This window comes from Wolffia australiana, chromosome 1 (genome assembly GCF_029677425.1).
Source record: "Wolffia australiana isolate 7733 chromosome 1, ASM2967742v1".
Taxonomy (NCBI): Eukaryota; Viridiplantae; Streptophyta; class Magnoliopsida; order Alismatales; family Araceae; genus Wolffia; species Wolffia australiana.
In genome coordinates, this window is record NC_135835.1 from 3,545,186 (window position 1) to 3,569,581 (window position 24,396).

Here is a 24,396-nt window from a genome sequence, read left to right on the forward strand (position 1 = left end):
TCTCTACTACTATAATAGGAATTCATGTACCCTTCTGGCTCTGATTGGCTGACAAAAAAGTGAGAAAGAAGAGAGAGAGTGAGAGAGCGAAGCCTTTGGTCGGGAGAGAGAAGCCTTTGTTTGATCGTCGTTCCGAGAGCATCGAAGGGGATATGAGAAGAAAAATGGTCTTATGAACTACATCAGGAAGACAGGAACGGAAGAGAAATAGGGCAGCATACTCTCGGAACTATGGTCGACAGAGATTTAGAGGAAGAACGAGGCGGGCGGGCGTGAGCAATGCTTTGGAGTGGTAAAGCATTTCATTTGTTCTCTCTCTCTTCTCTTCTTTCTCTCTGTCGACACACTTTCATCTGGACCATCCACGTTTCTAATTTTTGATCCGATCAAAGTGTGCCGTTGAATTTTGAAAATGAATCTATTTATGAATCTATTTTCTGCTGAAAATGGATCAACGGCAGATGCTGTTGAATTTTGACCAATTTATTTAAATGAAATCTTCGACCAAATTATTGTGACCAAATCTTCTCTTCTCTCTCTCTCTCTGGCGACCCACGTTTCATCTGGACCATCAACGTTTCTAATTCTTTATCCATTCAAAGTGTGCCATTGAATTTTGAAAATGAATCTATTTATGAATCTATTTTCTGCTGAAAATGGATCAACGGCAGATGCTGTTGAATTTTGACCATCTGTCAAACCATTCATTCTGTCTCCATAAAAATTCAAGTTTCTATTCTATCACGAATTCTATGAAGAACTCACTGACCATCTGTCAAAACATTCATTCTGTCTCCATAAAAATTCACGTATCTATTTTATCACAAATTCTTTGAAGAACTGTCTGATCATCATTGTTGAGGTTCATCAGTTTAACATACTACCCTTTATGCAGACCAAACAAAACAAAGAAGTCGGTGCATTGAGCAAACTGTCTGACATAAGTGCTTGAGAAAGGAGAAGGACGAATAGTAAGAGTCCAATTCAAAAAATGCTTGTCGATTTGTTGGAGCTTTATCTGCATATGCTAAAAAAAGACAACACCATACCCAAAAAACTTCGGATCTGGAACAGTTAGTCTCTCTTTTTCTGTTCGAGCCCACTCAATATCAAAAAGCAGGTACGACAGCAAAAATAAATATGTGGCTCTGTGTTTTTTCCCCTCTTTTTCCATGTGTCCATCGAGTACCCCGTATGTTTGGCAGTGAAATAATGCAATACAATAATTCGAAATCCACGGAACTCTATTCTCTGAAATTAATGTACTTTAATGAAACTAATGAATTGTGAATCTATTTTCTGCTGAAAATGTATTTTTGAATGTATTTCGACGAAATTAATGACTTTTGAATCTATTTTCTGCTGTTAATGGATCACCGGCAGATGCTATTGAATTTTGAATCTATTTTCTGAAATTTAGAATTTGTTTTATGAAAATGAATCTATTTTTGAATCTGTTTTCTGCTGAAAATGGATCAAGGGCAGATGTTGTTGATTTTTGAATCTTTTTTCTAAAATTTTGAATCTATTTTCAGAAAATGACTCTATTTTTGAAACTATTTTCTGTTGAAAATGGATCAACGATAGATTCTGTTGACTTCTGTATATATTTTCTGAGATTTTGAATCTACTTTCTGAAAATGTATTTTGACGAAATTTTGAATGTATTTTAATGAAATTAATGACTTCTGAATCTATTTTCTGCTGAAAATGAATCAGCGACAGATGATGTTGCATTTTGAATCATTTTCTGAAATTTAGAATCTATTTTCTGAAAATGAATCTATTTTCGAACCTATTTTTTGCTGAAAATGGATCAACGGAAAATTCTGTTGACTTCTGTATCTATTTTCTGAGATTTAGAATCTATTTTCTGAAAATGAATCTTTTTTTGAATCTGTTTTTTGCTGAAAATGGATCAACGTCAAATGTTGTTGATTGTTTAATCTATTTCTGAAATTTTGAATCTATTTTCTGAAAATGAATATATTTTTGAATCTATTTTCTGCTGAAAATTGACCAACGGCATATTTTGTTGACTTTTGTATCTATTTTCTGAGATTTTGAGTCTATTTTCGGCTAAAGTTGAATCTATTTTCTGAAAATGAACCTATTTTTGAATGTCTTCTGCTGAAAATGGATGAACAGCAAATGATGTTGATTTTTGAATCTATTTTCTGAAAATGAATATATTTTTGAATTTATTTTCTGCTGAAAATGGATCAACACCAGATTCTGTTGACTTTTGTATCTATTTTCTGAAATTAATGTATTTTATTGAAAATAATGAATTTTGAATCTATTTTCTACTGAAAATGTATTCAAATGAAATTTAATAGAAATAATGAATCTATTTTTGAATCTATTTTCTGCTGAAAATGGATCAACAGCAGATGTTGTTGATTTTTGAATCTATTATCTGAGATTTTGAATCTATTTTCTAAAAATGTATTTTAATGAAAATTTGAATGTATTTTAATGAAAATAATGACTTCTGAATCTATTTTTTGCTGAAAATGGATCAACGGCAGATGCTGTTGAATTTTGATACTCTGTCAAAACATTCATTCTGCCTCCATAAAAATTCACGTTTTTATTCTATCACAAATTATTTGAAGAACTCTCTGATCATCAGTGTTGAGGTTCATCAGTTTAACATACTACCTTTCATGCAATCCAAACGAAACAAGGAATTTGGTGCACTGAGTGAACTGTCTGACACAAGTGCTTGGGAAAGGAGAAGGATGAAAAGTAAGATTTCAGTTCAAAAAATGGTTGTCGATTTGATGGAGCTTTATCTTCATGTGCTAAAAAAAAGACAAAACCATACCCAAAAAACTTTGGACCTGGAACAGTTCGTCTCTCTTTTTCCATTTGAGCCCACTCAAGATCAAAAAGCAGGTACGCCAACAAAAATAAATATGTGGCACTTTGTTTTTTTTCTATCTTTTTCCGTGTGTCCATCGAGTACCCCACATGTTTGGAGTGAAATTCTGCTGTTCAATAATTCAAAATCCACGTCAATCTAAGGAAATCGAAAATCTTGAATCCAACACACAATCGATTCCGATTTTTCGAGCGCAGATTTTCGTAGATCATGAAGACTTCGTAAAGTCAAAAATAGATTTTAGACATTCAATTTCCTTTACGATTTTTGAATATACGATACTCGATTATGTAATCGTAGATGTTGATTCATCTAATTATTGTGATTTTTATATTCGCCTGTGAATTTTTGAACTACTGATTATTGTGAATTTTAGATTCGTATGTTGATTATTGTTAACTTTAGATATGATTATCTGTTTCTTAAATTCAATCTGGATTTCATTGGATTGTGAATTTCAGATCTATGGAAATCTACAGAATTCTAGATCTACGGAAATTTATGGAATTCTTCTGAATCAACGTCTACGAATACAGAAACAAAAATCGTGTATTCGAAAATCTAAAATATATTTTTGATTTTATAAAATCTTCAAATTCTACAAAAATCTGCGCTTGAATCACGTAACTCTATTGTCTATTGGATTCAAGATTTCTAATTCATCTGCTATATTCTGTATTGGATTCAAAATCTAAAAACGAAATCAGCGAAAATCATATTCGAATATGAAATTTAAAATAGACCGAAAATCATGTCATGGATTCAAAATTTAAGCAGGAAATGAAATATTATATCTTCTCGTACTATTTTGGATATTTCATTTTAAGAATTATGTCTACTTAAAATCTCTACTGCTAATCTCTACTAATAATTATAGGAATTCATGTACCCTTCTAGACGTTGATTGCGCCCGCCATTGAGGGTAGTTGTAGGGCAGAGAAAATTGCATACCGTCGCTTGACAGGATCAGCCAACATGAGGACACCACTTGCAGCCACTCGCAATGTGGCAAACGTTCAACCACATTCTCTCGGAGGCATGATTGCAACATGCGTTGCGTGCCAATCGAAGATGTGGATGCATAAACACAAACATGGCTTCAGTCAGTGAAATCCAGTGTTCCACTTATGCTTCAACGATGGTGAGGTCACGTTGTCGGCGTTTCCCAACCCACCAGCACTGCTTCTTGCTCTGCTCGAGGGGACGACAGAGGAGGCAAAACACTACCAAAATTTTCTTCGAGCCTACAATTGAGCTTTCGCTTTCACATCCATCAGTGCAAATTTTGACCGTCCCCTCACCAAAAACCATGCTGGCGTGTACACGTACCGCATCCAAGGTGGTGTCTATCATCAGATCTCAAATGCTATGCTACACCCCGTTGGTCAAGCTCCCTGCTTTGCTCAAATCTACATCTACGACACAGACTACCAGATCGAACGACGAAGCTCAATCTTTCCCGATCTGCATTGCAGCATTCTTGAAAAGATCCACTATTGTCTGAGTGTGGCCAATCCCTTTGTTCGCCAGTTTCAAGCGAACAACGAAGAAGCGCTTCTCACCGCATCCACCCAAGAATTCAAGCTACGAGTCGGCGAGCCTTCTGTCCCCGACCGCCATTATGATCAACCCATAGGCTCTGAAGTTGCTGTTCTTATGCCTGGAGATGGAAAAGAAGGAGATGGAAAGCGCAACATTGTTCTTTAGAAGCGTGGTGGGGGCTTGCAGTTCGTGAATCAGCTCGACGGGAATTATGATCTGTTCCACTTCATGCTGCTCTTTATGTATGGTCTTGTAGTCCGAGGTGGAGCCTACAACTAAAGGAAAAAAGCAAGGAGCCGATGAACTAGTTTTCTGCCTACCACTTCATGGTTCAAGACTCATCAAGAGTGCTTCATCTTTCTAGCTGGCTCCGTCATCTGTCGTCTATGCTACCCCCGGCATGTAACCCAAACGAAAGAGCCTTCGTTTGTTTTCTTCTTCCTCGTCCATCTACGAGCTTCAGTTCTGTGTGGTTCATTTGAGTGGCTGAAGATGGGATTTTTTTCTTATCTCCCATAATGAGGATGGCCCTGCTTTCTCTCTCTTCTCTCTCTGTACAGGTTTATCCATTTTGTTGATTTTTGAAGTTTCTCAAAATCTGGCGATGATTTATTGATCACATTTATGATTTAAATAATTCAAGATACTGATTTTCTTCTCTCCCAGGATGAGGATGGACATGCTTCCTCTCTCTTCTCCCTCTACCCAAAGCGAGCATTGCGAGCGAGAACATGCTAATATTAGTGCAATCAATCTTTGGTCTGGCTCGACGCGAGAACCAAAATTGGACCAAAACTTCTAGTCAGCCCTAACAACACAAACCACCAATCTAGTTTGGCCCGGTCTGTCCCAACTTCGGTCATACCATGATCTTTCCACCTCAACATCAAGCTGGACTACATGATGCATTCAGGTCCCATCATCTGCGATGAAAACCTGTCCCGTCTAAGGCTTCAGGTTTTTGTGATAATCTCAATTTAAGGGGTTTAATTCGTCGTTGGTAATTGATATTATTCAATAAAAATATATTTGATTGTACTTAAGAATACTTAGTTGTGATTATTAAGGGTCGTTTCCACGTGGAACGCTGATTTAGGTTTTAATTTTCTCACTATAGTTATTATCGGTAGTAGAAGATATAAATATGAAAATAGAATAGGCGAGATAGAGATATCGACGAAATATAAGTAGAATTACATGAAGTGTTACGAGAATAAGGTAGAGGGCGTGGCGGAATAATGGGGACGTAAAGATAGCGACGAAATAATGGGGACGAAATAAAAAGATGATAATGAACTATAACTATGATAATGGTAATGTCGGGACAGAAACAACGTAAGGAGAGGATATTTATCTTAGATCCTTACATTTGGCCAAGATTCTGGCAATTTACGAGTACTAGTAAGCTCCCCCTCTTCACTAATGCTTCTTCACACACACCAAAGACACCAAGAACACACTTGATGGATCTCAAAACTCACTATCTTTCAATCATCCCCTCACAAGTAGGAAACAATTTCAAGATGAATTTTAAAATGATTCAGTCCTCTATTTATAGATCAGAGGGTATGGATGGAAAGAGGAGGGGAAGATAAAGTAACAATGAAAATTTCAGCTAAATCAGAGTTGTAGATCAAAAGTTATGGCCATTTGAAGTTGAGCCAATCCAAACCCTTGATTTCCTTATCTCTCCTTGTTAGTGTCCTCGTTTTCCATTGAAATGTCACATCGCATAGTATTCTACATCTCCTAGTCTTCCGTGTGTGCATTTTTCAAAGTCAACGTGTATCTGTAAAAGGGTAAAAAAGAAAAGAATGGGTGAAATACTAATATTTTTTAAAAAGGACAACGAAAATATTCTTTCTCAAGGCTGACATGGTGATGTGTCAGCACACGCCACGTCGCCTCTCTCTCTTTTTTTATTTCTTCAGCATAGGATACGAATGTGCCATGTGTACATGCGACAGCCACATGTACATGTGGCGTCTGTCGTGCGCACACGTCGCCCTGCATAAGATCAAGAGAAAAAACAAAAAAGTGCAGTTTTGTTGTTTTGTGCATCGTCAGCGCGCTCATTTATTGCAAAAGGGCAACTTTTTTATTCGTCCATGTCACTTTTGTGCAAAAAATGATTCTTTAGTCATAAATGCAATCATCGCTTCACAAATCGCGAAGCAATGATTGCCTGGCTACTGATTGGCTAACGACACTCATTAATTTAACTAATGATTGACTATCGCCAATCATCAGCGCGTGCTACGATTCGTCACTGTTCGACGAATCGAATAGCAATACATGACGGCGCGAATAAAAGGCTAAAAATATATTTAAAAGCAAATTAATTAAAAAAGTAAAAGCCCAAAAATACATGCAAATATATATTTCGACTTAGAAAAATCATATCTTTCTAAATTTAATGTAAAAAAATCAACAAAATTCATATTCTCTCTCAAAATTCTTTTAGAATCTATTGTTAGAAAATTCTCCAACAATGCATAAAAATGCAGAAAGTTCAGAACATTTTTCTAAAAATAGATTTAATCATTTTAAGCTTGATAACATGCAAATATAAGTAATTTAATGCGAATAAACATGTAAATATGATCATGTAAGGTACTAAAAATGCATGTTAACAGTTGGACGAGATATAAAATTGTCCCCTAGAAGGACATGATGGTGTTTTTACTTTGGCTGAGAAAACCATCCCATCTATAGGTGTTGGATGGGACACTAGAAAAACATTTTAAAATTCATTTTATGATTTTTTCTTGAATTGTGAAACTTATATGAATCAGAACCTATATTATTTTCCATTCCCAACGTCATACAAAATTGGGACACAAGAGGTGCAATATTTCCCAATAGGAAAGTTCCCCGACAACAAGGTCCTCGATGGGATGGTTTGAGATGGGACGGTTACGGATGACCCAAAAAAATGGGGCATGGGACAGGATGAAACTGCCTCATTCTGTGTTGGGTCCCCGTCCCGAGCAATCATTCACCATAGATATAGGATATATTCCAGTTGGAATGAGAACACGGATGTCAGATGTTTGGGCCCTTTGTGATGATGAGTGGTGGTCATGGACGGAGGATACAAGACTGACCTGACGTCCCTTCAGTCATTCCTTCAACCGTCATCCGTCCACATTAGTTCATCTTCACCATTATATCATGAATCTAGGCCAGTAACTTGTCTTTGATGAAGAACAAAATGGATGACGGAGGTGAATTAAGTTGTCGCTGCCTCAGGTACCCACCTGATTGCCTCTCTCGTTCCCTCTCCTTCTCTTGTGTCTCCTGCAGTTAGGGAAGGACACGGCCTGATCCGAAGTTCGGTCAGACCGGACCAAACTGAACCGTCGATCAGCCTTTTTACGGTTGCCCGAACCTTTCAGTCTGGGTCTGGTTCGCACCTCGAACCGGACCGAAGACCGTTACTCTCTCTCTCTCACCTGCTCCCTCTCTCCCTCCTTTCTTTCTCCCGTTCTCTCTCTCTCTCTGTTGTCCTCTTTCCCCTCGCCTACGCGTTCTCTCTCTCTCCTTCTTTCGTTGTCTCTCCCTCTCTCCTGCTCGTTCTCTCTCACTCTCCTATGTGTTCTCTCTCCCTCTCTTTCTTTCCCTCTGTTCTGGTCTCACTCTCCCTCTCGTTCGCTCTCCTGCCCTCCCTCCCTTTCGATGTCTTTCCCGTTCTCACTCTCTCCCTCTCATTTTCTTTCCCTCTATGTCTCCCTATCGCGTCCTCTCCCTCTCTTTCTCTCACCCTCTCTCTCGCTCTCCCTCCTCTCTTATCTTCTCTTCCTCTCTCTCGCTCCCTCTCTCCCTGTCCTCCTCTCTCTCAAGCCTTGTCGTTCTCTGTCCCGCTCTCTGTCACCCCCTCTCTCTGTCACCCTATCTCCTGCTCTCACTCTCCGTCTCTCTCCCTCTAGTCCTCTCTTATGCTCTCCCTCTCTCATTCTCTCTCACACACTCTCTCCCTCTCGCAATCTCTCTCTATTGAACTCCCTCCCTCTCGCCTGCTCTCTCTCCTTCTTCCCCCTCACTTCTCCCTCTGGCTCTTCCCCTCTTGTTCCCCTCTGTCCATCTTTCACTCTCTCCCTATGGTATTCTCTCTGCCTTTGCACTCTCTCCGTGTCACTCTCTCTCTCATTCTCATTCTCATTCAACACTGCTTCAGCATAGAGGTGACATTAGATGGAGTGAGAAGACCAAGTCAATTTAAAGTTGACTAGTCAACAAGACTGACCAAAAATTGGACCGGACCGAGCCTGGACAGAGCCCGGACCGAGACCGAAACCGGACCGAACTTCAGGTCTAGGTTTAGGTTTTCGGTAAAACCCGACCGGGACCGGACCGTGTCCTTCCCTACCTGCAGTATCTCCTTCTCTAGGGATGGGAAGTTCGGTGTTTGGCCCTGAACAAACAATGTTTGCAAACTAACAAACAACTTCAAAATGATGTTCATATTCGTCTGCAAACTGTTTATGAACAGGCCATGGAGCGGGCAAGCCAATGGCTTTTAGTATTTGCTTTCACCCGTCGTGCTTGTTAACGGTTCATCTGTTTGTGAACTGTTCACAACAAGTGTTCAAATTACATATTTCATGCTTGTATCCCGGGTAAAGAAAATAACTAAACTTTTTCCCCCATCCCTATCTCTCTCACTTTCCCACTCCTAATTCTCTCTTAATCCACCAATCCTAGAAAAGCGACTGTAATTAATTTTTTAATATTTAATAGGCGCCAAAAATCAAACAAAAATACGAGCAGTGACAAACTTAGGGTTCTTCTTCAAGCTTCGGCTTCTTCGACCGTCTTCGATCCTCTTCCCCCTCCTTCCTCTTCTTCTTCTTCTTCTTGTTCTCAATCCTCGTTTCCGCTCTTCCCTGATCCTCTTCCACTTCATCCTCCAAATTCTTCTTCCTTTTCTTCGCGTGATCGGCCTGATCCGGCAGAATCTCGGCGTGGGAGTCCTCCCCGGCCAGGAGAAGGCGGTAGAACTGCACCAATTCGCTGGCGGCCTCGGAAGTGCGCCTGAGAAATCCCGCCACGTCTTGCTGCGCCGTCTCCGCTGCCTGGAATCTGGCCAGGACGAACGCCGCCTTCTTCAAGGAGACCGATTTGGAGGAGAGCACTGTTGCCCTAATCGGTTTCATCGCGATTCCCTGGCGTAGACGCTGGGAGAAGAAGCTTAGAAGAGGTTGTCCCCACCGAGAGCTTCTTCAATGGCGCCGCGACGGTAGCCTGGGGTTAGTAGTGCGAGACCTAGATTTCTTGAGTTAATTGGGCCTTTTTTAGTGGCCCAAACGATCCAAATAAATCAACATTACCTAAGTCAACGCTGATAATTAGGGAACGCCATGTCCGGAACGTGACTGAATGGATGACGAAACGTGATGGACGGTGATGTAACGAAACTTTCATCACGTTATGGTCCCGTCATGCGTCCCAGCACATGAAAAAAAAAACCGTCACGTCCCCATCGGCGTCCCTCCATAGGGTGTCCTGTCACGTCCCCGTCACCGTGACGGTGTCACCATCAATGGTGACGTGACTAAAGCCCTACTTGAATGGAGAGGTATATCTCCAATTATTTATAGGCGGTGGCAGTTTGTGCGTGCAAAAAAACAGGGACTTCTGTGCAAAATGCTGTCACATGGCAAAATGCTGTTTTTAGCCGTCGAAAAACTAAAAATAATGATTTTTTATGTATTTCTGTCCGTTTTAACTTTTGGAAAATTCCATCACGGCCGTCATCCGTGACGGCTGTTCCGTCACATCACGCGTCCTAGGTACCCCGTTACCGTCAAATCCCCCTCACGACGACTTCGTCATTCGTCACCAACACCGTCACAGATCCCTAAAACCGTCACCTTCACGTCATCCGTCACGTTTCCGTCATAGTGACGAATGACGTGACTGATGATGAATGACGTGCCGATCACTACTGATAATTATCTTTCTTTTTCTTTTTCTTTCTTCTTCTTCCTCTTCTCCCTCCTCTCGCTCTTCTCCTTCCTCCTCCCTTCTCTTCCTGTTCTCCTTCTCTTATTCTTCTTCTTCTTCATCATCTTCTTCCTCTTGTGTTCCTCTTTTTCTTCTTCTTCCCCCTCTTCTCCTACTTCTATTTCTTCTTTTTATTATTCTTCTTCTTATTATTATTCTCCTCCTGTAATTTATCATGTGTTAGGTTTTGAAAAAAACTTTTATTGTTGTCTTGTTTGTTTAGAGTTCTTAATAATTTATATCATAAATCTATATGTTATCCAGTAGAAGTAAATGCATAGAAAGTGCGCATTTGGCTATATAATGATGATCACCCACTTACAGCTCTTAGAAGTAAGATCACATTTGGCTATATAGGTGTGAAGTAATAGGGAAGTAGTGTACTTTCCCAAGTCACCTTTACGATGGGGACCAAAGATAATCAGGATACACATATAGAAACATCTCATAGTGGCCAAAGTCATCCGCAATAAAACAAATCAATCATCGTATATTACTTCACACCTATTGGTAAAGGGGACTGTGCATGCATATTATGTTGTTAGAAGGACCCTCACAATAAGAAGAAAGAGATCAAGGGCCAATATGATATGAGCACTAACAAATTTTGGAAACTGCTTTTCATCTTTCTCTTTATGATGAGCTACATGGCATTATTGACAAAAAAATAACCAGCAATAACCAAGGGTATAGGTGGTTAACCATATGGAGGGGCACTTTGACGATGACCTTTAAAGGGGCATACCCCTGACGAGACAAAACACATCATTATATATTTATTTGATTGACATATTCCCCTTAGAACATCGTTCAAAATGTAGCATTTAAGGAGTCGTGGCACTATGCAACACAGGTGGACTTAGACCCTCCAAGTACAAAGGTCATGAAGGAAGGTTTGAAAAAGTTATGGGATCATGTCTATCAAGTATCTCTCACTCCAGATGCATGGAATGTAGAGTATGGTATTGGTCTTTTAGGTAGAAGAGAAGTGGGTGTACCGAGAGTGAGTACTCGCCGTCAAAGAGATTGTAGATAAGCATGATGGCGAGAATGTGAAATCTATCACTGTCCAAATCCTAAAAGAGTTTGGACTAGGTGTCAAGGTCAAAATTTAAAAGAACACTTCCCACTTCTAAGTTAGACATATGATTCTATACATGACATTTGTTTATAAAGATTCATGTTATGACCACTAATAATGCCTTTGCTATTAAGAGGATGTTAGCAGTGATTAAAAATAAGAAAGAAGATTGTCAACCCAATGTGTAGTGCCATGCGACACATCCCATGTCTCACACACATTTTTGACCTTGTTGTCCAAGCGACAATAAAAAAAGACTTGACATTCCTTCCACACATGTAGTGCCCGAAGAAGGCAACATGGGTAGAAATGGCTGATCCATTTGACATTGATGAGGGCAATTCAAAAATATTATTAGTGTCTGATGACATTGATGGATGTTACCATTTATTATGTTTGGGAGTTGTAGTGCCAAAGGTGTAGATGCTAGTGTGTTGATGGAAATATATGTGGCTGGCAAGCCAATCACACATTCCGTATCTCGTTCCCTATTCATTAATAGAACATAGTCATTATAATGCATGAGTGATGCTTATAATGAAGTATCATTATAATGCACGTGTGATGCTTATAATGAAGTCTGTGAGTACATGATCTAACTAAAGTGAATTATGATGAGATCATAATACGGAGATCACTAGTCTTTAAGTATTTCTATTCAAAGGATACACGAGGACATCGAAGTATTCATATAAAATAACATTATATGGCCTTAGTCATATGATGAATATGGCCGTTCCCATAGCCATTAGTGTGGAGACACTAAAAATAGATAGTGGGTGCTCTTTAGTGAAAAGAGTTCACTGAATTAATCCGTACGAATCCTTGAATGCTATTATATCAAATTGTAAATCAGGTTAATTATTTTCATGATTGTGTAAGTAGTCCTTAGACCTGAGACACCAAAGATGTCTTGTGGACGGACAGTTGTACTTTGACTACGACCTACATGTCCTTAATCATGGGATTCTAAATAGTCTTAGTTCGGGTGCATCAAGAAGTTCATGAAGACGATTGAGTGGTCAAGATCGGATCATCCACCCTCGGTATAAGAGGTGACAACATAATGAAGATGATGCGATGAAGTCCTTGGCAAAGGCAGTGAAATATCATAAAAGATTTCTTCCATGATTTCTAAATGCATCAATACTAACTCAGATGACCAATTAGGGTTTGACAGTTGACCATACCCTAAGTCGTCCAAGGAGCGTTAAGTAGATGAGGGACTATACGTACACAGTAACCGATGATGAACATGTTCCATGAGTGAGTCGATACACACTATGTATCTTCTAGAGCACGAGGTGTAGCTTGGCACCCCATGAGTTGGATAAACAACCTATTAATTGGGTTAAATCAGTCTAATGTTAATTAATCTATATGATGATATAGGTAATTAATTTAGAAGGATAAGTGTTATTGGCCTCTGGAGTCATTAACTAAACTGATACATGGGCCTAGAGGGTCAAAGGCAAATGACGTTTGGGTTGGAATGTATATTTAAGTTTTGGGTGTTTTTATGAAAACTACCCACTTAGTATAAATAGAGGAAGGCCCATTATGAAATTCACCCAAGCTTTGCCATACCTTTCGCACATGTAGTTGTGCCCAAAGAATGCAACATGATTAGAACGGCTGATCAATTTGCCATCGATGAGGACAATTAAAAAATATTATTAGTGCCTAATGACATTGATGAATGTAGTGTTTGGACATTTATTATGTTTGGGAGATGTAATGGCGAAGGTGCAAATGCTGGTGTGTGGCATTCAATGCTCTACTCAGCCTCAAGTATGCCAAAGTGTCCAAAGAGGAACCCAATGTTGAGGACAATGATATGGTCCCATAGGACTTTCTGATACGTTGAAACATCCCATTTACTATATTTTCTGCTGATATGAAGAAATGTGACATTATTGAAAAACCCTTAAAGAGCTTTTTCATGAAAGACAAGTCAATGAAGATGTCAAAGGATGAGTGGGAGTTCATGAAAGAGTTTTGTATTATTGTTTGATGGTTGTCTCTATTGATCGTGTAAGCTGGATAAAGACTCTGACAATATGTGATGTGATGTTTATCATCAAACATCTCCAACGACATATTCACAATGTAGTCCAAAAAATCAAAGAGGGAAACATTCTCGTGTGTGAGACATTTGCATGAAGCAGATTGCTCCAATGTGGACCTCTCATGCAATGCAAGTCAGCACAATATGTAGAACTCATGCGGGTGAATGAAGCAATCACTACAATTGCATTAATGGACCCATTCCATAAAGAGTCCATGCTCCGTGAGAGGGTCAAAGAGTCAACAATCACATATATACGATCTCTCTTGCAACGTGCCTCATCAATGCATGTAGTGGCTTGTTCTATTGAAATGGATCACTTCAAAGGAAGTGAGTTGGGCTCCCGGCTATGGAGCACCATGAGAAAAATCAAACATGTCCCAACTTCTGTGAGGTTAGCCATAGATGAGTTCAATCAATATCTAGTAGAGTTTGTGCTTGATAGGGAATTTTTATGCCGCTATCTTGGTGAGCAAGCACAAGTAAAAATTGCTTCCCTTGACTCAATTGTAAGTGAATTATTATATTTTTGTGTGATGAGTGCTCTTGTAGAACAAATTTTCTATGCAGGCATGTTATCGTCATGTACAAGATAACATGTTTATAATGGATAATCATTGAAAAACTCATTACTGTGAAGTGTTGGCTACATGCAGACAATAAACATTGGTATAATGACATTGACTTACATTCCGATGGTGCTGACAAAGATGGGGCCATTGTATCATCGATGTTTAAATCCCTAACACCCCTCGCCATGTTTAATTTTTCATCCTTAATCTCTAACATCCCTAACACTCTTAAGCATTTTTTAAATAACCATCATATTTTATTTGCCATCCTTGACTATGCAGGCGATGACCAAGTCGGTACAAATATCTGATAGACTCATCTTAGACTTATTGAGATAACAACGGCTACAGTGAATATGTGGCCCAAATATTAGAAAATAAGTCTTTTAGTCTACAAAAAAAAATTATCAAACTTCTTGAGCATGATAATGTTTTATAGTTGTAGATTTATATATTTCACTCGATACTTCACCATTATTGGTTTTTCATTAATAATTAGGCTTATATATTATGCATTCACTTTATAATGGAAATGATTGGTTTCAATATATACTTAAGAATGGACTTAATTGATTCACTCGATAATTAAACAGTACATGTGACTAATAAATAATGGAGCATAGAATTATGTCTTTCACTTTATACTTTACCCTTCTTGGTTTTTTGTAAATAATCAGGCACATATCTAATCCTTTCACTATAAAATTAACAGCTCGTGATTTCCAATATATACTTAAGAGCGAACTTAATAAATTTACTTGAGAATTAAACATTACATGTTACTAACAAATAATGGAGTATATAATTATATCTTTCACTTCATACTTCACCCTTATTGTTTTTTCATAAATAATTAAACATGCATCTAATCCTTCCACTTTATAATTATCAATTAGTGGTTTTCAGTATATACTTTAGAGTGGACTTATTCCATTCACTCAATAATTAAACATTATCGTTTAATAATACAAAATGTATCGTAGAATTATATCTTTCCCTTGATACTTAATTATTACTAGTTTTTCATAGATAATCAAACTTAAATCTTATCCATTCATTTTATAAGCAATGATGAGTGGTTTGCAATATATAATGAAGAGTGGACTGAATCCATAACTTGATAATTAAACATTATAGATTAATAATATATAATGGAGAATATAATTATATCTGTCACTTGAAGTAATGTAAATTAATCAATAAAAATTAGGTTCTGAAATGTTTATGTACGATAAATGAACTTAGAAGTATAGATAATATACATTTTAGAAGTATAAATTTATAAAAGAGACCAATATATTGTTGAACATACTATAGATACTAAATTTCACCAATTTTGAATGCACATTATAAAATTTTAGTAGTGTTCAACAATGTATTTATTGTAAAGCAATTATTATCCCCACCGTATAGTAAGAAGGCATAATTTTCCTTCATGTTGAGTTATTATATTTAGCCTATAATGGACCAAGTCATAGTATATATTTTTATGCAATTTATTTTTTTCTTCCATATGGGACAACCAGAATCCAATACCCGCATACTGATTTTTGACATCCGGATACAAATTTGTTTTGGTGTTTGATATCTGATCCAGATTTTATTATCTGATACCCAGTATCTAATATCCTCCACAACCCTCAGACTAGCCGATATCTGTCCCAATATCCGATACTAGGAGATTTTGATATCTATCCGATATCCAATATCTGGTATCAGAAGGTGGCCCAATTTCTATTGTATGTCAGATATTGGTCTGTCCGCTATTGGATATCCGACTGATATCAGAAGTCCAACCCTAATTCAAAAGTATAAAACCTCTTGTGCAAGCTGCAGTGAAAATTTGTGCAGACATTGACAACAAAAACCACAAAAGTGTTTGAAAATCTGTCCTTAAATTTAATTTATATTAATAATTTAATTTAAAATTATATAAAGTGATTTAAATGATAAAAGTATCTAATAATATTATACTGCAATAAGATATCATCGGGATAGTTATTTTGAACAAAAGATTTGAAAGGTAAAAATTAAATTCATAATTATTGACATTGATCACTTTGTAGATAATAATAATTGAATTGTGAAAACTAAAAACCTACTAATAAAACAGACATAACATATATCATAGACATTTATCCACGTTAAGATAAGAATTATTATGTAATTCAGACTAAAAAATGTACTTAGAAATATTTTATACCCATCAACATATATCATGTGGATATTTATTCTAATAAGATATTTATAAATTTGAAATTAATTCTATAATTATTTACATCCATCACTGTGTAGACATAATAATTATATCCTGCAATCTAAAAAAATCACTTATAAATATTATACAAACTGTAACATATCCCACATATTTTTTTTAATAAAATACTTATAAACTTTAAATTCACTCTTACTTATTGAGATCCATCATTGTGTAGATAATAATAATGATACTTATATTATGCAAACTAAAAATGAACTAATAATGATTATTTAACCTGTAACATATATTGTGGAAGTTATTTTTCATAGAACCTTTATGTGTGAAATTAATTTTATAATTGTTGACATATATCACTTTGTCGATAATAACTATAATATTATGCAAATTTTTTTACTAATAATTATTTATTACCATAACATTGTACAAAGCCATGCTTTATTATAAGAGATAAATACTTTATATAAAGTATTAAAAATATATTGTAAACTTTTAAAAATAAACAATGAAAAATTCAAAATAAAAATGCACAGCTGCATCACATCTTCCATCAATACTAAAAAATGGTGCGTAAATGGTTCATCATTGTGAAGCAAAAAATGAGGCTCAACCTAGTCAATGTTGAGGTCCTCATTGCTATCTTTGTCTTTTTGCTTAAAATCATTGTTGACAGCATCCTCAGATCACCACCAAATCATCAATGTTGTGAGTGCCTTGATGCTGTATACCATCAATCTGAATTGCTTGTAGTTGATGATGACATGACCAGCAGAAAAGGAGCTCTCTAAGGGTGCACGCCTTGCAGATGCATGAATTCCTTCACATTCCTTTCTAACCCTTGGTAATGGCTCTATCACCTTGATTCTAGGTGAGATGATGTACACATCTAGCTCATGCTCTGGATCAACGGGGGGCATCTACTCATTGTTGGGCAAAAAATTATCTGCTGCTTCTCTAAAAAGGTTTTAGTTGACCAAGATAGACAAATAAACATCTATAAGGAATTTTTCCAACCATGCTCTAATAAATGGTGACCCAGGGACAAGTGATAAATTATTCACATACAATATGACCTCTTCCTGATAGTTGCAATCAAGTAGTCGTAACTTCATCGAGGGATTACTGTGGTTGCACCAATAGTAAAGGCCTGGTTGTGAGTGAGGATTGATTCATACTTGTTCATCTTCATCTTTATTACATCACAATCATCATAGACGGATGTCGGTTGTTTTGTCTATATGACACTGTTGGCTTGAAAGATAGTTACATATCTGAGATCCCACATGACAATATCCAAATGTATCAGTCTTGATCTGACAATAACGATGGCTTCATTTGTTGTTGGCACTTGCTATTGGTAAGTGAGGGTGGTAGCCATATTTAAGGGTTATAATATTCTTGCAAAGTCTTAAATCATTGCCACTCCTTGTCAACCAAGACTGGTTTCTTTAGAATGTTCAATGCCATTTTGGTAAGAACGTCCCTCTTCTTGACAATAGCTACCATAATTTTGTAAATGCAACTCCACCTTATTAGGAAGTCTAACAATACTTTTTTGTAGTTTGGTAGGCCAACCTGCTTGCATAAGGCTACTTACTTTTCTTCTCATTGCTGTCTCTTTTGTGTTGCCTTTCAACTGGTGTATGCTGACCACATGTTCACATGGTTTTCCACTATGCATGCATGCAACACACAATCATCCCAGAGAAAGTGACATCATTCTTAGAAGTTCATGTATCAAGCCTTAGTGATACTCGAGCTATGTTGGCCACTTTTCCTTGTATGATCTTATTCTTATACATACATAGCACCTGAACTTTTGTTTTGATACCCCTCAATAATGGAACAAATATATCTTCTCATAACAATAGCCCATGGAAAAATGGATACAAATATGAAGTGTTGTAAGTCTTCTTTTGTTTTCTCAGATGTATGATGAACCCAAAATAAGGCAAGAAATTCTACATATTTTAAGGCCATGTTAGGGATCATTTTACTTATATTATATTTATTTTTATATGGATTCTCATTTCATGCATCAAACAGATGACTTGGTTAAAACAACAGTTTTAACACAAATAAACATTTTTAAATACTATTTTTACATATTTTAGAATTACAATTATTTTCATGCAAAATGAGTTTTAACATTATTAATTTTAACAGGTTAAATTCTCTATCTAGCGGTTATTCTACATTTTGTAAGGCTGAAGAGAAATAAATGAACAAAAAAATAAGAAGAGTGTATAAATGAATATACAGAGAAACAAAAATGGTTCAAGCGGACAAGGCAGCTAGCCATGCACAAGCCAATGATTTGTGAGTGCATGTGATTTGCGAGTGCAGGTGACCTAGATAAGCAAGCCTTGTTCTCTGGGCATTATGATGGGATGTTTGTTGATCATGATGACAATGTACTTCTCCATAATATAATGGCTAAGTCTGGGTCTCAACCAACCATATGAAGGAGATATATATTCCATGAAGGTTCTGAAGGCGCAATTCTTGCAGGGAAGTCATATCTTTCTTTTAGAACACGTGTTCTCTCTCTTTTGAGTGGGTTGGAGGCGAAGACTGGCAAAGTGAATCATTCAGTAGTGGAGTGCTCATAGGAAGGAAGGCATCACCCAACCAATGGTTTGATGGACTTATTTCTTTGAGTGGTTGAGTCTCGCTCCTATAGGACGATTATGGGGGATAGCTTCAATACAGATTAAGAAGTAACTACAAGAACTCCAGATTTTCCACGTGCAGGGAGGTCCCACTCATCTCAATTGCCTCTTCTCACACTTTTAAGACACCAAGAACAAGGTTTATGGATCTCATAAACTCACTATCTTTCAATCATCCCACAAATTCAAGAAGATCATTTACGGATGATTTTTACAAAGTTACACACCTCAATGTATAGATCGGATGGAAAGGATAGAAAGAGGTGGTAAAGAAGAAGTGACCATAAAATTTTCAGTTCTAGTGACCTTCTTGATCTTCAGATACCAAGCTTTGAAGTTGGTGACATCCTAGATGTCCATTTTTCTCTCTCGCCTTGTTATCGGTATTATCACTTCCTCATTTTTTGTTGGCGGTTGAAATCTGAAATATTTATTTATTTATTATTGGCATGAATCCATTGTCTTTCCTAAATGCCAACTTTGATAGCACCATGTATCCATGCACATAGGAAAAATATAAAATAATCATTTTTTTTCTTATTAAATGACACTTTCACACTTGCCATTTTTTAAAAACAAATGTAGTCGGAATTCCAATCATTATGTGATGTGGCAAAATGTTATTGTTCACCACATCAATATATTTTTTGTTTTTTGTTTCTGCCTTCTTATTAATTCATTTGTGGAAACTCTCATGCGTGTCATTTATGAAGGTTAAGGAAAGATGTGAACACAGATTTGTAAGCCACATTACGGTTTTTCTTCATTTTCGGCCAACCAGCTATCACCATGTCTACACGATGTCTTTATTGAATTTTCAACTTTGAAAAAAACATCAAAATATAATCATTTGATAATCAATCTCCTCAAGAGTTTATTGAAAATTTAAAAGTCATCAGCCAATAATTGGCCCTTAAGGCATTGCAATTTGTGATACCATAATGGCTCCTATTTGCAATGGTTTGATGTGAAAATAATTTCAGAAATCACTGAGTGATCAACATTCAATGATTCGAATGGTGGCACATGGCATGACAGTAAAAAATACTGAAAATATTTCATAAATTCATATAAATTGAATATAAATCCAAAAAATATACAAATAAAATTCTTAATTATAAAATTAATAAATCATGAACTTAACTGCTTTATGATTATGATTTTTGCAAAAAATCCTTAAATACAATGAAATCCATAAAATTTTAATTTCAAGTAAATAGATTAATTCATTTTAAGGTTTATAACATACTTATATGATTATTTTAATTCATAAAACACATAAATTTCATAAATTATCTCAATTATTTTCTTGTTATTAGTTCCTCACAATGTAATATCTGTTTCCTAAGTTTCAGAGGTCAATTGTGAATTAAAGACATATTCTGTTGCATGGAAAATGTTTGACCAGTAATTCATTCGTGGCCCTGAACCCAACACACAAGGTATCTTTTGAATTAGGGGCATTGCTTTTTTCAGTTGGGAGTTGAGGAATTTGAAAAAAAATAGTAATGATTTATTTTTAAAACTCAGTTGCATGTAAGAAAGAAGACCCTCGAATCTCTTTGAGATACAGAGACACGAGCTATGTTAGTGTCCAAAATTCTTTGTAAGACATGGTTAGAGCCGAAATTTAGGTATTCTATTTGTCAACTTAAGAAAACCTAGTGTATCTAATAATGCATCTCAAATTCCTATTCATGCATTTCCACAATTCTTTATTAATAAAATAATTGAAGTATTTATAAACTCGTATGGATATAACCAGGCACACCCTCAAGATTCTTTGAAGTTTAGAGATATGAGTAACCTTAGTGTTGAAGGGTCTATGCGAGAAAATGCTGGAATAAATGTAATCTGAGGTTACATATTCTTTTGGGTGATTTAAGAAAAACTAGTGGACGTAATCAAGCATATCAAATTCCTACTTATGTATTCTCACACTTATCTATTTCTCAACCTACTCATTCACCTCAACTCAATATCAGGTAAACCAAATCCCTCGAAAAGAAAAAAATCAAATATTAGAGTTTGTTCAACTTATTAGAGCTATTTTTATTGACAAAGTGAAACTTCTAGATCGCATTGAAGAATTTAAAACGTACTCAAGAAAACAAGCTGCTTGTGCACTTTGGAAATACAAGGGTAATTTAGGTGTCATTAAAAATTTTGTGTGATCTTAAAAACCCATTTTAAAAGGGCAAAAGCAAAGTGTTCATAAAAAATCTCCCTTCACCCCCAAATAATTTTTTTTTAAAAATATAAAATTTAAATCTTCAAACGTCTTTCTTGAATGGAGTTATTTTCATAGTCAAAGAATAAGATGGAAATATAGGTGGCCAATAAGCCAATCACATATTTCAAGTGTCCCTCAAATTAATTCATAAAATATATTTATATAATGCACTTTTGATGCTTATACTGAAATCCATGAATACACGATATGACAAAGTGAATTATAATGAGATTATTATATAAATATCACCATAATTTTAACATGCATTTTGGGTATTTTGATTCAGAGGATCCTGAACTTTAATATATCTAGATATAGTAACACTATTTAGTCAGACTTGTATGGGGAGTATGGCCAATCTTGTAGCCATTAGTGCAAAGACATTACAGAAAAATAGAAGAATTCAGTAAATTGATTTGCCTGAATCCTTGATTAGTATTGGACATAATACTTAGTAGAGTTGATTCATGTCATCTTTTTAAGTGGTCCTTAAAGGTACCAAAGATATCATTGGACAAAAAGTTGTGTTTTACGTATGGCTTAAGAGTTTCAAAGTGTCTTAGCTCAGAGCACCAAGAATTTCACAAAAGTGATTGAATGGTGTGTATGGGATCATGCACCTTTAGTATAAGAGAAAACGTGTTAAGGAAGATGATGGGTTGAAGTCCTTGGCCGAGGCAGTGGAATATGACAATAGAGTTATCGAATGATTTCTAAATTAATTTTTTATAATTGGCTATTGGTTAGAGTTAGATAGCTGACCATACCCTAAGTTATCTTAGGGGTGTCAAGTAGAGGCAAGATTATACATACACAATAACCAATATTGGTAAATGTTGTACACAAGAGTTGATGTAATCCTTTATAAATTATAGAGCACAATGTGTATTTTGGCATCCATAGGTTGGAAACCGAACCGATGAATTGAACTAAATGATTCTTAATAATTAATATATATGCTGATATGTCAATTACTAAAATTTACCCAAAAAGATTTTCGGGCGATTGAAGTCACTAAGTAGACTGATAATAGGGCTTAGACGGTCACTTATAAATGATATCCTAAATGTTAAAAAATATACTTAAAGCTTAGGGGTTTTTCATGAAAAAATATCAAGTATAAATAGGAAAAATACTAGAATGAAATTCACCAAAGAGAGAGTTTTTCCAGTGTGCATCCTTGTTTTAGCTTCTCTCCCTAGGTTCCCTTCCCTCTTGATGTGACTATAATGATGATGGACAAATAACGGCGCTGATCAGGACATAAGAGGGGATAAATATCCATAGGAACATGCTTGGTGGGCAGAAAAGAAACTTGATTTGACACAAAAGATGGATTACTTATTTTTCATGGCATGAAACTAGATATCCAATATGAGTTTTAGAGAGAGAAATCAAGCTTGCAAAGAGAGAGAAATGACATAAATGGAAGAATAGTAAGATAATGTGAGTGGAAAAAGAATGAAATGACTATGATCATGGATATAGACGGAGTTGGAGTTCCTAAGGTGTTGATACTTGACTCATGAACTCTCAATGTGTCTCCCTCATCTTGGATGCTCATACGAATCATGGAAAGGGTTAATAAAGTTATTTCACCGCAAGGGGGTAGTTAATGAATAGAAATCACTACAAAACAGTTATGCCAACCATGTTTATGAAAGTTGAATTTGTAGAATGTCTCATCATGTTGGCCTGTTGGCTAGCCTCTAATAGAAGACATCTAGAATCATGATATATATATACATACATAAATTGAGAGAGTAGATATACAAAGGAAATATTATAAAAAGGAATTATTTTATTTTCCTAAAACATTCCTTCATATTTTTCCTCATTTCTTATTGGTCGATAGCACGTTAGTTTGAAATTTTTGGTCCCCCGTTAGGATCTAGGTTGTGGCTCACACCCCTCTAACTACTTCTTTGATGCTCAAATCTTAACTTGCTCATTTTGTCCCAATGGCCCAATAGATAAGCTTTAAAGCTAGCCGCCCATAGATACTTCTCTCCTTAACTTCAAGTAGTCCAGAAAATATGTACACATATTCTCTTCTTATTCAACATTGATAAAACTACTTGACTTTTGTGAAATTACGCATGGTCAATCAAATATATCAATGTGGTGAAAAAGTATAACTAAAAGGAAATGCATCAATATTTATGAAGTTTGTTGATAATGTGAAAGATTCTTGTTTCTGACACTTATAATCATATGAAACACATGTAATTAAAAGTACATTAATCATATTTTTCTCACTTATCTTATTTATGAACCATTTGTAAAACTCAAAATGACATAAATATTTATAGATGTCCTGGTGAAATAATTACACCAGTTTATAGATCTAGCTGATGACTGATAACACCCAAATTTCTATCTGTATTTCATGTTATTAGCATGATTTTATGCATTTAAAGAGCTTAAAATGGGGTTGTTATCATATATTTACATAAAAATAGTATTTTCTAGTGATTTCTGATTTTCCCTAATTTTCTGTTAATTCTATGAATTTTAAAGGATTTATTGAAGCTCGAAATAATTATTTTTGAATGAAAATGGCATATTTAATATTTTATTTCGACATTTATCAGCATGGGAATGAATATGTGATTTTTCTGGAATTTTCTAGAATTTTTTACGAATTTTTAGGATTTTTTTTGGGATTTATTTCAAGAAGAAATGCATTTATTCTATTAAAAAGGGCATATTTATAAGAGAAAAAATGTATTTATACAATTTCTAGACTTTTTGGGGCCTTTTTGCGACGTTTCGTTGCAAAAGACCTTGAAAACGGCTCTCGGTCGTCATTGCAGGCGTAAAGATCCTATTTAAAATCATTCAGGGTTTTATTGCAATTCCATTATTAATTGTTTTAATATTTTAGAGAAAATCGGAGGAGAGAGAAGGCGAAAAACGATATATGTATAAATACATTTGAGCGGCGTTTATTTGCAAAAGAATGATTTGTAAGGGGTTTCGCGCAAAAAGTCAGAAAGAAGCTTGGCGGGGGCGACGTGGCGCATCGGTGGCCGTCAGATGCGGATCGAATGGATTTTGAAGAAAGAGAGGGTGCGGACGGTAAAATCACCGCCCGTGCGGCGCATGCGAAGTGCT

At 36.0% G+C, this 24,396-nt stretch overlaps 1 protein-coding gene and 1 long non-coding RNA gene across 2 annotated transcripts; one reads left to right on the forward strand and one right to left on the reverse strand.

Moving 5' to 3' along the window:
* Positions 1-50: 50 nt before the first annotated feature.
* Positions 51-5,046, forward strand: LOC144702058 (uncharacterized). The gene is made up of 4 exons (XR_013581174.1): positions 51-292; positions 896-1,120; positions 2,691-2,901; positions 3,765-5,046. It is a non-coding gene; the product is annotated as an uncharacterized LOC144702058 (long non-coding RNA).
* Positions 5,047-9,142: 4,096 nt separating this feature from the next.
* Positions 9,143-9,699, reverse strand: LOC144702062 (nucleolar-like protein). The gene has a single exon (XM_078573934.1). It carries the CDS (start codon positions 9,583-9,585, stop codon positions 9,208-9,210), a length of 378 nt encoding a protein of 125 aa, XP_078430060.1. The 5' UTR covers positions 9,586-9,699; the 3' UTR covers positions 9,143-9,207.
* Positions 9,700-24,396: the final 14,697 nt, after the last annotated feature.